A 12,387-nucleotide genomic window follows, 5' to 3' on the forward strand; every position below is an offset into this window, starting at 1 on the left:
CTGGCATGAACGAGCAGTACCTTCCTCAGATCTTTCTGCTTCCCTTTTCAGTAGAAAATTAAAGCATTGTACACAGGATTGGTAATTTCACGTCAATCTCTTCTTCTTCTGTGTTTTCTTTTTTTGTTATCTTGGTTCATGGCTATCACTTATAGACGCGCACACACACACTCTCTGTGTATATGTGGACCATGGAATGGAAAGGTGAACAAACTGCATGTGCCCAGGGTCGGGCGTTTTGGAATGACAGAAAACAAGTGTCCCATTCAACAGAAGGGTCTTCTAGGGAAAGGCTGGAGCTTAGGGTAGGTCAAGGCCTCAAGGGTAGTGGACTTGTAGTTTTAACTGATAAAAACTCCAGCCTTCTCTTCCCTGTAAAAGAAGAAAAGTTCCTACCTCAGAGATGCATCGAATTTTAAACTCATGACGTCCTGTTCAGTTGGGGATATTTACCAGTCGAATCTCCCACATGATTGAAGCTGGGTAGATGATGGCACCTGCAATTTGGAAAGTTGGATCGAAACTTGGTGGCATCTACAAGACGTGCCTACCACATGAGCAAAGGTGGTAGGAAAGGGCAACTAAATTCTATGATTTGTTACTGTGGGGAAGGGGGGACCTGATCCAGCGCCAGCGGGCATCTCACAAAAGTTTGCTGGCTTCTTCCGTGAGTGCATATTGGCTCGCTACCCACGAGGGAAAAAAACAAACTGCTATTTTGGACATCAAAGTTCAAGTCCAAGTTTTTTTTTTTTTGAATTCATTTCTGAGAAGAAAAAAGGACTTGCGAAGCCCTTCCAAAGGTGCACCAAGAATCTTGCAGAAAGAGCATTGTCGAGTGTGCAAGAAGTTGCAGTGTTGCTACCAATGTTTGTGGCTTGCCCGTATCTCACGAAGAGATCTCTTGCCCCGTGATCGCAATGACATTCATGCATCTCAAATTAACAAAAACGTAATTGGGGTAAGCGATTTAGGTGGTGCTGTGCTCAGAATAACTGCTAGTGGGCATAGTCCAGTTTGAGTTGTCTGAAGGTTCCAAAGTAGGGTCAGTTGCTCTTTCAATCTCTGTTTTCATTTTACAACCTTTTCAGGCCTCCAGAATTGATCTTAATCATCCAGCAACAATTAGTTTTTCAATTTTTCTCTGAACATTAGTACACTCCAATGCACATCTATCTGGATTTTTCATATCATTCACATCTAGATACTACGATGATTCAGCCTCAAAAATCATGTGCATCAAGATATGGGGAAACTGACAAACAACAATCTTTCATTTTATCTACATAAATCAATCTCTCTCTCTTTCTCTCTCTCTGCCTCATTTTGTTGCAGAGCTTGAACCATTTCAAATTCCGGAGCCTACTTGTAAACACTAACAAAATGAACATCATAGAGAAGAGTCGCATTGGCAGGTATATTGCAATCACCTGTAACACCATATTTGAAACTGAGGATCAATCTCCCAAGCCACCTTAGGCGGAAGACTAAGTCTTAACTCTTAACACTCTTCACAGTAAAAGAGAAGCATTTAATTTCAAGCACTAATGAACAAGTTGAAAATGAAACCAAACGATAATGTTCGTTAGATGTAATTTTTTCGGCTGTTCCAGACAGTGAAAACAGCAGGGTGGAAACTACCGTGCAAACTTATCGCAGTTTATTGATTAGCAGGGTAATTCGTGCACCTGTCAATAGTGGCCAGTCGTACATATAAAGGAGCATGGAAAATGAAGCATCATAAGCAGGTAACTCATGTTTTGCATAAACATTATCCTGTTGATCACTAAAACATGGAAAGGACTTGCAAGATGATCATTTAATTGTGTTAATGCTAGCTTGAAGACTGTGCACATGTAAGGAGAAAAGCTTCAATATGTTCTGACAAGAGAAGGTGCTACCTCACGAGGCATCAAAATTAGACCATGTGGATGACAAGTTTGACAGGTTGCGACCAGAAAACCCCTAGAAATGAAAGTATTTTTCAACACTTCTCCTGCTTTTGGAAGAGGATTGATGCATTCACTTCAGAATGCATTACAGAAAACTCAAGGTTTTTGCAGAATGGAGACCTAGTCACTTTATGGGCTCATAGGGAAGATAGCAGATCATACATTTTAAATGAATTTGATTCTTGGAGAATATGGCCTAGAGAACATGTTTATGATAGTGGAAATGGAGTGCAGCCATCCCAGCTCCGAAAAATAGGAAGCTAGCTAGAAGAGGCTCTGTGTGTGTGTGTGTCTGTGGGTATTAAAGCTGGAAATAACGAGGAACTGGCAGATTATCCAAACCAAGGACAAGAAGATTGAAGGATCACTTCTTACAGATGAAGATCGACAAGAACTCCAGGCATGGAAATACTGCCTGGATAAGCAAGTTAGAATGAACTGGACAATGCAAAGGAGAACCAGCTTAATACTGTTACTTCCTAAATGATGAATTACTTTAGGCAACAGAGTACACTCATAATTGAATGTGCAAAGCTGCAAACTTTGTAATTAGCTGATGCTACCAGAAAATCCTGTAGAATTAGATAAAAGACTTAACTGTTCATAGACATGATAAATGCTAAACTGGAAGTCAAGGAGGAGGGTATAATTGAGCAATAAGCAAAATTGAGGTATTGTCTTTTACCAAAACTTTTCAGATTGAAGTCCTTGATTAGAGTGCTGTGATCAATATTGCTGGACATTGAGTCCCCATATAAAAGACTTCACGTCTCTAGCAGGCATTTACAGAAAATGGTTCACATTCTCCTACCGGAGTATTATCTACATCAGTTCTTTTAAACCTAATTTACCAAGAGGAGATAGGAATATGCTTGCAAAGAAAGATAGATGCTACAATGTGAAACATATAGGAATTACGGATTACCAACATGTTTAAAAGCTGGAATAAACTTATGGATGGCCCTTTATGCTTAGGGAACTTAGATACTTTTACCACCAGATAAATCGAACTACAGGGCCAAGCTAGAAAAGATTGAAAAATGAAGCAGCAGGGTAAGGACATCTGTGACTTCACCTGAAAAGCATCCCGCAGGTTCAGGCCCATATGCTAACTGTGGAGGAATAAAAAGTTTACGTTTCCCACCTATTAAAAATCAGGAAATGATTATTCTGTGGAAATTGGGATGGTAGAATTATGAAAGAAATAAGCATAAAATGCCCATAAGGATCTTAGAAAAGAATACTGTTCTGGAAAACATACCAACGTGCATTGGCGGTACACCAGCACCACCTAAAATCCCCTGATCTAATCCAGGAATAACCTGCATGCAGATGAAGTCAGAAGGATGAAGAAAGAAGCATATAACCCCTGAAAATTCAGGTTCCTTGCTGAGGGAGTCAAGCTATGGTCACAAGAAAAGATGTGAAAGCGATTGAAATACAAACTAAGAAAAAGAATATGATGTTGCAACTTTAAGAAACTGAAATGTTATGTAGCTATCAGCATCATACACAGGTGATCAGAATTATGTCAGATAGAGATTCACATGATAAATTTTTAGGTAACATGTTTCTGGACACATTTTTTAATGGATCCCATGAAGAATATAATGCTAGTACAAAAGGAGTATGCATGTTACGAACTTTTGATGTGAACAAAGATCTTTATGTACCATTGCATCATATCTCTCCTGTATGGCCCTTGGCCGTTCTGTTTTCTTAGTTACCTATTTATTAGTACATTGTAGCATTGTAGAATTATTGCACCTTTCATAAGACTTACACACTTCTATTCTGTATTCTGTGTCATACCTTCCTTACTCTCTTGCTTCCAATCCCTCTTCTACCATTCGTAATGCTGTACATCTTTCTAAATGCTTTTCTAAGATTTCAAGTCAGAAAACCATGCTGCTTATGTCATAACAATATGAACAAAAGTACAGGATAGGTATATTTGGCAAGAGATGGTTTTGTAAGACTATGATAAGGATTGAGAAGGTATATTTTTACTAAATAATATATGTTTGTCTACATTCAAGATTCCTAAAGCAGTTAAGCATGGATATCAATTATCATCTTAAATACATTGTGCCAACCATGTCTAACATAGGCTTGATTATGCTCATGAAGAGCTGCCATGTGCTGGTGTTATCTTACGTTGATGAGCTACACACTGTTAGTGATATACTGCTTAGGCAAACCATGTTAGCTACCAAATATTTGCTTTTGTTGACAACTCACTCACTAGCAGAGCTCAAATTTGAAGAATAACAGACAGGTGCAAACATAATTGCTTATCAGTCTTAGTTCCTTAGATTTCCTGCACTTGCTCATGAGCTAATAAAATCAAACGTCATACTTCAAAGTGATTTTTAGCTAATGCTCTTTTTACTTGCAGAACTTCACCGTATACGACAATTTTATCCATTCATTTAAAGCTGCACATGATCTTGAAACATGAAACATGATTGTGCGTAAGTTTAGCAAGTGCATCATATCTAAGCAACTTGAAACTATAGTTGTGCAAAACAGTTTCTATGGTTCCAGAACTAAGTTTAGCATGCACCTAACCTCTTTTACAAGCATTAGCTATACAAAATATGGGAATCTTTGGCTGTATTTGAATAATGTAGCATTTGAGCCATACTTCAATGAGAAACAATTACTGTACATAATTGAACATGAAATATGACGGCCAAGTTATCCATGCCTACAAGATTGCAGATAGAAATGCAACAACATGATTGATGACATAACGAAGCAACTTATGCATTCACACTAGAAAGAAAGGAGCACCTTTCCAACTCCTATGCGCATAGTGAGTGGCCTTGCACGTTTGTAGCTGCTGTCAAAGACTGTGCCATCTTCAAATCTTGCAGTGTAGTGAATCTACAGCGGAACTGATTTAGCTTCAAAATTTCCACGGTGAGATGACTAAATTAAAGGCAAGAATGCATGTGTGGACCATACTATTGCTGCTCAAATCATTTGACCGGAGCTTCAAAAACAGCAAATGCTGTTTCTTAATGTTTAAGAACATCTGTCGTGTAGGAACAGTTGGATATATGATAAAACATTGAATAATGGTCGTTCTGTGTCATTGACTTTAAACACTTAGCTTGAGTTAGTGGCCATTTAGCTACTATAGCGAAACAAGCATGACCAACCACATTTAGACGTTGGAACACTTCTCATTCGTAATTCACTCTTCATGAAATACCAACCAGTCACTAGAGCTCCTTTCCAAATAGGAATTCTAAATCATCATAATCATCGTAGTCAAAATTCTTGACATTCTTCAGCGTGAATCCACCTTTTCCGTTCTCCTATTGGACTAATCTCCATGATAGTGAATCATGGTTACACAGTACAAACCCAAGAAAATCAACTCATCATCCATTCAATTGATGCTTCTAATGACTTTCAAGCAAAGAGAACGAAACATTCACTACCAAATCATGAAAAGAAAAAGAGGAGAAAAAGAGAAACTAGAAGACAGACAAAAGCTCACTAACGGAGACACTCACATTAATGAGCTCGCCTTGAGGCGCTTCGACGCCTGTGCCGACGGAAATGTCGCAGTAGCCAAGCCCTGATCGGACGAAATTCAAGTCGCAGAGAGGCTCGCCGACTGTCGCGTAGTATTCAATTCTAGTGGCTCCGGCGCCATCTACCGCCAGCAAAGGCGCGAGTAGACCGATACCCATCTCGAGGAACAGCCCCCTTCTGCTTGAGGAGAGAGACTGTTTAGAGACTCTTGGCAATTGGGTAGGCATCGAACTGGAAAATATCGCTCTGCAATGGGAGCAGGTGGTATTGTGTTTGGCGAGGTGGCGAGAGCGTGTTCTAGCGGATACAGGGAAGATGGCTGAGGTTGTTGCCATCCTTTTAGAGTGTGACTAGTGCTGTTACAGAGGGTTGGATGGGATTAGTACCATAAGAGGAGAAGGTGGCCGCAGGGAGAGTGAGAGGCGAGAGAGAGGGAGAGGATTGCGTTAGCTGGATAAACGAGCTACGGCTATCATAGGGAACGGCCAAAATCAAAACGATGACACTGTGGGGCCAACTGCAGTCCGCAGAAAAAAAGCGTTTATGAAGAATTCTTATGAAAAAGGCATACATCCTTTCGGTAAAAGTACAAAATTTCATTTAAGAGCACCAACGTAAGCAAGATACGCACCCTGTTCTCTGAAAACGGACAGGTTGCCTGCTAGACTATTACTGTTACTTCTCGAGCGAATATGCTGGCTCAGACCCTCTTAGCCCACAATGATCAGACGCAATGGGTGCTTGAAAAACACACAACCTTTCAGGACTACAGACAAAATACAATTTCCATGTGACATTAGCAGGATCCCAATGCGGCGGAGGATCCCTCCAATTGCCTCAATGTTCACTCCTGCCACAAACGGCAGGAAGATAGGCGGCTTCGGACTCGATTGCCTTGCAAAACTCCGGCGATTTGGTTTATGAGCCTTTTTTCTGTGTTCTTCTAGTTTAATAAATGATACATTCCCTTGATCTGTATCATAGGTATCGGAATACATTTCTTGTTCCCTGTACATGTCCAAAATGATGGCCGCTCTGGTAAATAGAACGTGCAGTACTACCGTGACCAGACATTCCAGATGTTGATTATGTTTTGCACATGCAACACAGTGCCACTACCCAAACAACTGTCATTTGTGTGAATGCATGAAAGTCCTGTTTTGTGCATAACCAACCGATTGAAAGTGTATTAGAAGCATTTTGGGTGTTAGAGAGAGAGAGCTTGCCTGGAATTCTTTATATGGTTAACTTTGGGTGAGCAGTTGGTTATCAACATATCGCACGCCTGCCTTTTGACTAGCTATGCTACACCTCTTAAAGCTTGTATGGTAAATATTTTCGTTCTTGAAGCTTGTATGGTAAATATTTTCGTTCTTGAGGTTTAGTATAAGAACCTTTATGAATAAAAAAATTAATACAAGCAAAAAATAACTTGTACTTAGAACACCCATTTACACTTTTGGATAATAAGACATAATTCCACTCATGACAGCTTCTTTGAGAAAAAATAACATTCAATTTCTATGATAGTTTTGTTTGTATATCTTCTTCCATGACAAGGAGAAACAACCACTATGGATTGGATATCCCAGTGAAGATGGAAACCCGCCGGCGTCAATCATAAAGAATACAATTGCTTGTAAGTACCAAATGAGCGTAAAGGGAATCTCATGGACTTCGATGCCCCTTGGTTTGGCCACAGCCCATGATAGAGCTGGGCAGCCTTCCCACCTTCTCCACGCCTTCTTCAAAAACCACACCCATTCCCATATACAAATGTGGCTCAATATGACAATGGAAGAACCATACCCCTGGATTATCTGCTCTGAACCTAATAGCCGTCCATCCATAAGGAAACAGAGGGACAGTGTTCTTCATAATTGGGTTCACCAAATTTAGCTTTGATGAATCCTTAACCGGATTGTAGACCCCATGTCCAAAACCCAGGACCCAAAAATCATGTCCATGCAGGTGCCATGGGTGTGTCTCGCTGTTGTTTGCAGTCAATGAGTTTGCATTCTGTAAGATCACATCCACCACTGATCCGAACTCCAGCCGGTAAATCGAATCACTCAATGAGGCATTTGGGTTCGGTGGTGGCCGGAAAATGTCGTAGTCAGCCGGAGAGTAAGAGTCCGGTGCCGGTGTAGGATTGAAGGCATGCTTCACATACTTCTCCTTAAGTGCTATAAGATACGGAGTGTGAGGCAGGACAAAGGAGAAGTTGTTCACTCCCCACTTGGTGTGTCCATTGACACGGTTCTGAGTGTTCAGCATGGTGATCACCCTGACGGAACGCTGAGGTGGCGGCACGACGTAGCCCGGATGGGCCTTGATGGCACGGCTCTGGTTGACTCGTGGCGCGGTGTCATTCCAGAGTGGACCAGCTGGTGCCATGTTTGGTGGTGATCTCTTCGGATGGTTTGGGTAGTAATTCAGGATGGCTGCTCCGGTGGGGGTCGCCGGCTTTCGTCCGACCACATTGGTCCCCATCCAGTAGTTCCTTGTGGGGTCTTGGTCTGCTTTGATCAGGACAGAGTAGGTCTCACCAGAGTAGATGAAGAGCCTCTGCACAACAAAGGGATCTACATAGTGCCCATCTGCTTCCACAATAGTCATGTTGTGGCCCTGCAAGAGCAATTCAAAATAGCAGCACTATTAAGCATCTTGTCTCATAGATTGGGTGCACCAAATTCTTTTGAATCAAAGATCCTATGTCACATGGGTACCTGTGATAGGGTCAAGTACCAATATAGGTACGCGGGTGCGATGACATGGGTAAGTAGGCATGGCTGCACTTTAAAACTTAAAATTTATCTTTTAAAATTTAATTTCGATTTTTCCCTTCTTTTTATTTCTTTTCCATCTAGATTCCATATTTTCTCCAACCCCTTTCCTTCAATTCTGAGAACATTTGTGGATTATTATGTATATAATGTGTATATTTATACATATGCTCTATTGCACCCTTATACCATAATTTTCAAAATTGGTGTTCTCGTATCCATACTGTTGTACCTGTGCCACACCAGTACCCACACCCATGTAACATAGCAAAGATCTAAAAAAGCCGCTAAGACTGGTAATGTCCAAGAAACTCTCTTTTCAGTTTGATTAAGCTGGTCAAAAATTTTCCTATGTTAAGCTTGCTTAGGATTAATCAATCCGGCTATGAACTCATTTACATACATAAACAAGCCTAATATGAATATGGGCAGTTTACCAATGGTCAATTTATTCAGATTGAGGCCCAGATTATACCATGTTGTGAATTAACAATTAAGTCAAAATGTATGTAAAATTCACATTTTAAGCAAGTTGGACTTTGATTTGGTTTTAGGGTAACTCATCTGACTATGACTCAACCTTAGTCTGGTTATGAGGCTCCTAGGGTTCAATTAGAACAAGGTGAGCAGAATTTTACCTCAATCTCGAAACTAAGAGCAGATAATGATGTCACGCTCGCGATCCGAAGACGGTAAGTTTTTCCGGGGACAACGATTGTGACGTGAGGAGAGCATTGAGGATTAGTTGTGTTGCAGATGCTACCAGTTCCGGCTGCATTCTTGAGAGAGGCCACCAAGGAGCAGTTGTACCTTCCCCTTCCCTGGATCAAAAGCGACTGCACCAACAATTTTACTTCTTATTCAGTTGATCACATTAGAGAAACAATTTTACGTTTATAAAGTTATGGTAGCTAGCATAACATTTCATAGACAAAGCCATAAAGTTATAGGAGTCGGTGGTGGCCGGAAAATGTCGTGGTCAGCCAAAACGAACAAAGGGCATGAAATATATAAGAAAGAGAGAAAAAAAGAGAAAGACCTGTGGCTCGCCAACCCATACGAAGGGGATGGAGGACAAGCCGGCCGCTTGCTGGTACGCGCTCTTATGGTACCAATCGCTGAGCACGATGCTGTGATCGGCGTCGTAGGAGAAGGGCTCGCTCGTCCCCTTGGGAACAGCCACTTGTATCAAACCGTATAGCCCCGCTTCCCTTTGCATCCCATAGTGCGCATGGTACATATACGTTCCAGGCTGCAAACATGTGTTTAAAATATCGTTAAAAAGCAAGACAAGAACTCAAATTCCTTACCACATAAAAAAAAAAAAAATGAAATATTGGTGGTTCGTATCGGCCTGTACTGATTGACTTTAAAAAGTAAGAGAAAACTTTGACTTATTTTTAAATTAAATCTCAAATTGCTTACTAGATCTGACTATAATATTGTATATGTATTATGTTTGGTAAGAGCAAGTAGGATGTGGCTGGACGGGATTTATAAAACTTACCCTATCGACGACAAATTTATAAATGAAGGTGTCCCCAGGGAGGATCGGGCACTGTGTAACTCCTTCAACTCCATCACTCCATGGTGTTCCAATCTGCCATTAAAAAAAAAAGTGAGTCGTTTGCCAGGAAATTAAATAAATGCGATCTAATGGGATGATTCCCTCCAAATCCAAATAGTAAATTAGAAAAATGAAAAGCAACCCAATTGCTAAATTGGTTTAAATTTATTATGTAGTTCCATGGTCGGTTCTCATGGGTAAAGATGAAGGTTGACGAACCTGCCGGATTCCATGCCAGTGCACGGCGACGTTCTCCGTGCCCAAGCTGTTCTTGAGCTCGACGATGACGGTGTCTCCCTGCTCTGCTCGTATCGTCGGCCCCGGAGACTGACCGTTGACGGTGATCACCAGCTTCTCGTAGCAGTCCGGCGACTTGTATTCATACTTCACGTCCCATTTATGTCGCCGGACTCGGCCTTCCGACGCCTGGACGGCTAACAGCACGATCAGCAATCCCAGCAGTAGTTTTCCCATATGAGGAGAAGGGAGGAGTTGGGGCCAAGACTCGACCAAACAGTAGTGGAAAGGAAAGATGTCGAGGGATGCAGTTCATTAGATGAAGATGGTGGTGGTCGTATTTATACGAGAAGGAAGACCTCCCCATCTTCCAAAAAGATGGCGGCTCTGATATTCCGCAGATTTGTAGAATATATTAATACATTATTGTTTCTTTGAATTTCAACGCTTTTCTTCTGATAAAGAGAGAATTAGACCTGGCATTAATTGACCAACATGTTTTTTTTTTATTCTTCTTTTTATCATTTATCTCAGCTAGTGACGAGGCAATGTTATATAACTTTTGAAGGACCGATTAATTTTATTTGTCAACTTTGGTTCGCCTGAGTAGGAAATCGTCAGCCACACCTCAAGTTTCAAAGCCAAGTGTGCCATTCAAACAAGGGTGGAGGAAGATTCGCGGATGAATGTAATAATAGGCTACTACTTTTTACTTTTCTATATTTTATTTTATCATTGATGAAGAAACAAGATGATCTTGGACAGAAAATGTGAAGCAGAGAAGTTGTAGATTGTGAACCATTCTATCGGAATTGGTCATAACTACTTTGTTTAATGTGAGATACGAGATATATATATATATATATATATATATATACAAAAACAAACTGTAAAAACAAAATAACAGAATTAAACATACAAGATAATAACAATACAATAAAGCAGAATAAGAGGGGGTGGAAAGAGAGTTAAACAGACGGAACACAGAGTCACCCAATAACAAGTGAAAGACAGTGTTGTAGTCGAATAAGAAAGTGAACATCGCCCTACACAAGGCGAACCATAGAATCAAGCGATGAGGAGGTGAGAGAGAGAGAAAAAAAAAAGAAGAGGGCCGGGAGGTAGAATTGCAAACTTTGTGGAACTTAATCATGGCCGTGTTTGCTTGACAAATTGGATACTGTTGGCAAACTTTGAGGAACTTGGCATTTGTTTGTTCATGCCCCCTCGATCCTCGATCCAAAATGTCTTTACATTTTTCTCGAGTAGAAACGAAGACCGAACCGATATTCTTAGACTTGGATATAGCTATTTCTAGATCTGATTACTGCGGATCGTTATTGCTTACTGACTTTGATTCCAAGTCAGATCAAGATTCTGATATGAAAATATAAAATTATATGGCTATCACAATCTAGTCATCAATAAGCATTTGGTAGGATGTGGAATTACTCTTCTATGAAAACCAGCCACATGGATTCATAAATCTTCAAAATCAAATATAGAATTAAATCCAAATCATGGACATCCATAACTCGAGCCTTTAGTCAAGGCCTCAAGGAATTCAAACTTTAACCACAGAACAAAACCTTTGACCAAGGGCAGGTCCATAGTTGGGTCGTGCGTTAACTGGGTCAAGTATGAAACCGAGTCAAGAAGATCAGTTGGTCAAAAGCTAGCCGACGTACTGTGTTGACTATATAGCTGGTCAAGGTCACGGCTGAAGGGGTCAGGTTTACATCAGTGAAGTAGATTTTGCTGCCCATCTATTTTAGATATTTGAACTTGATATGTGGGCCGTCGGCTTGGAGGATCCGACGGTGATGGGACGTCCTCGAGGAACTTAGATTTCGGATGGGTATTAACTAAAAGATGTCAATATACTCTATTTGAATTGAATATCTAATTGAACCATTCCAAAAAAGTAAGATATGAAAAAAAAAATTAACATCTAATTAAGAAATTGGATTGGATTTTGATTTAAAAAATGATATCCATTTGTATTCGGATTCAAATAACGGATTCGAATCAGATTTATTTTTAAACAAACACCTTATATCTAATGCTCTTACATTTTGAAAATGGGCCAAATTCAGTTCAAAGTTGGAATTCGGATTCAGATGTGAATATAAAAAATGAGATTTGGCTTGGATTTGGATTGTGAAATCAGACTTCAGGTTTGAATTTGAATTCAAATATGACTTTTTTTTACTCATATTTAAATCTGAATATATTCATATATAATTAAGAATATATCTAATTTTGAATCTAATTCATTGACATCCCTTCATCCAAT

At 40.2% G+C, this 12,387-nt stretch overlaps 2 protein-coding genes across 2 annotated transcripts; both read right to left on the reverse strand.

Annotated features, from left to right (window-relative positions):
• Window positions 1-1,114: 1,114 nt before the first annotated feature.
• On the reverse strand, window positions 1,115-5,979 carry LOC116263281 (photosynthetic NDH subunit of lumenal location 4, chloroplastic). The gene is made up of 5 exons (XM_031642958.2): window positions 5,480-5,979; window positions 4,749-4,841; window positions 3,214-3,274; window positions 3,028-3,096; window positions 1,115-1,430 (listed from the first exon to the last, which is right to left on the reverse strand). Exons 1-5 carry the CDS (start codon window positions 5,834-5,836, stop codon window positions 1,363-1,365), a joined length of 648 nt encoding a protein of 215 aa, XP_031498818.1. The 5' UTR covers window positions 5,837-5,979; the 3' UTR covers window positions 1,115-1,362.
• A 1,016-nt stretch (window positions 5,980-6,995) lies between these two features.
• LOC116263280 (L-ascorbate oxidase) lies at window positions 6,996-10,432 on the reverse strand. Its single transcript, XM_031642957.2, has 5 exons — window positions 10,074-10,432; window positions 9,795-9,887; window positions 9,327-9,539; window positions 8,926-9,123; window positions 6,996-8,129 (listed from the first exon to the last, which is right to left on the reverse strand). The coding sequence occupies exons 1-5, from the start codon at window positions 10,326-10,328 to the stop codon at window positions 7,170-7,172; spliced, it is 1,719 nt and encodes a 572-aa protein (XP_031498817.1). The 5' UTR covers window positions 10,329-10,432; the 3' UTR covers window positions 6,996-7,169.
• Window positions 10,433-12,387: the final 1,955 nt, after the last annotated feature.

This window comes from Nymphaea colorata, chromosome 10 (assembly GCF_008831285.2).
Source record: "Nymphaea colorata isolate Beijing-Zhang1983 chromosome 10, ASM883128v2, whole genome shotgun sequence".
Taxonomy (NCBI): domain Eukaryota; kingdom Viridiplantae; phylum Streptophyta; class Magnoliopsida; order Nymphaeales; family Nymphaeaceae; genus Nymphaea; species Nymphaea colorata.

Bases quoted from the DNA above. Each gene is read 5' to 3' on its own strand.
- LOC116263281 (XM_031642958.2), bottom strand. From the start codon at position 5,836: ATGGCAACAACCTCAGCCATCTTCCCTGTATCCGCTAGAACACGCTCT. The intron at 4,842-5,479 runs GTGAGTGTCTCC...GTTCCGCTGTAG, and splicing joins CTCAAGGCGAGCTCATTAAT to ATTCACTACACTGCAAGATT. The intron at 1,431-3,027 runs GTGAAGTCACAG...ATGGTGTTACAG, and splicing joins ACCTGCGGGATGCTTTTCAG to GTGATTGCAATATACCTGCC.
- LOC116263280 (XM_031642957.2), bottom strand. From the start codon at position 10,328: ATGGGAAAACTACTGCTGGGATTGCTGATCGTGCTGTTAGCCGTCCAG. The intron at 9,124-9,326 runs GTCTTTCTCTTT...TTGTTGGTGCAG, and splicing joins TATGGGTTGGCGAGCCACAG to TCGCTTTTGATCCAGGGAAG. The intron at 8,130-8,925 runs GTAAAATTCTGC...TTGCTCTTGCAG, and splicing joins CTCTTAGTTTCGAGATTGAG to GGCCACAACATGACTATTGT.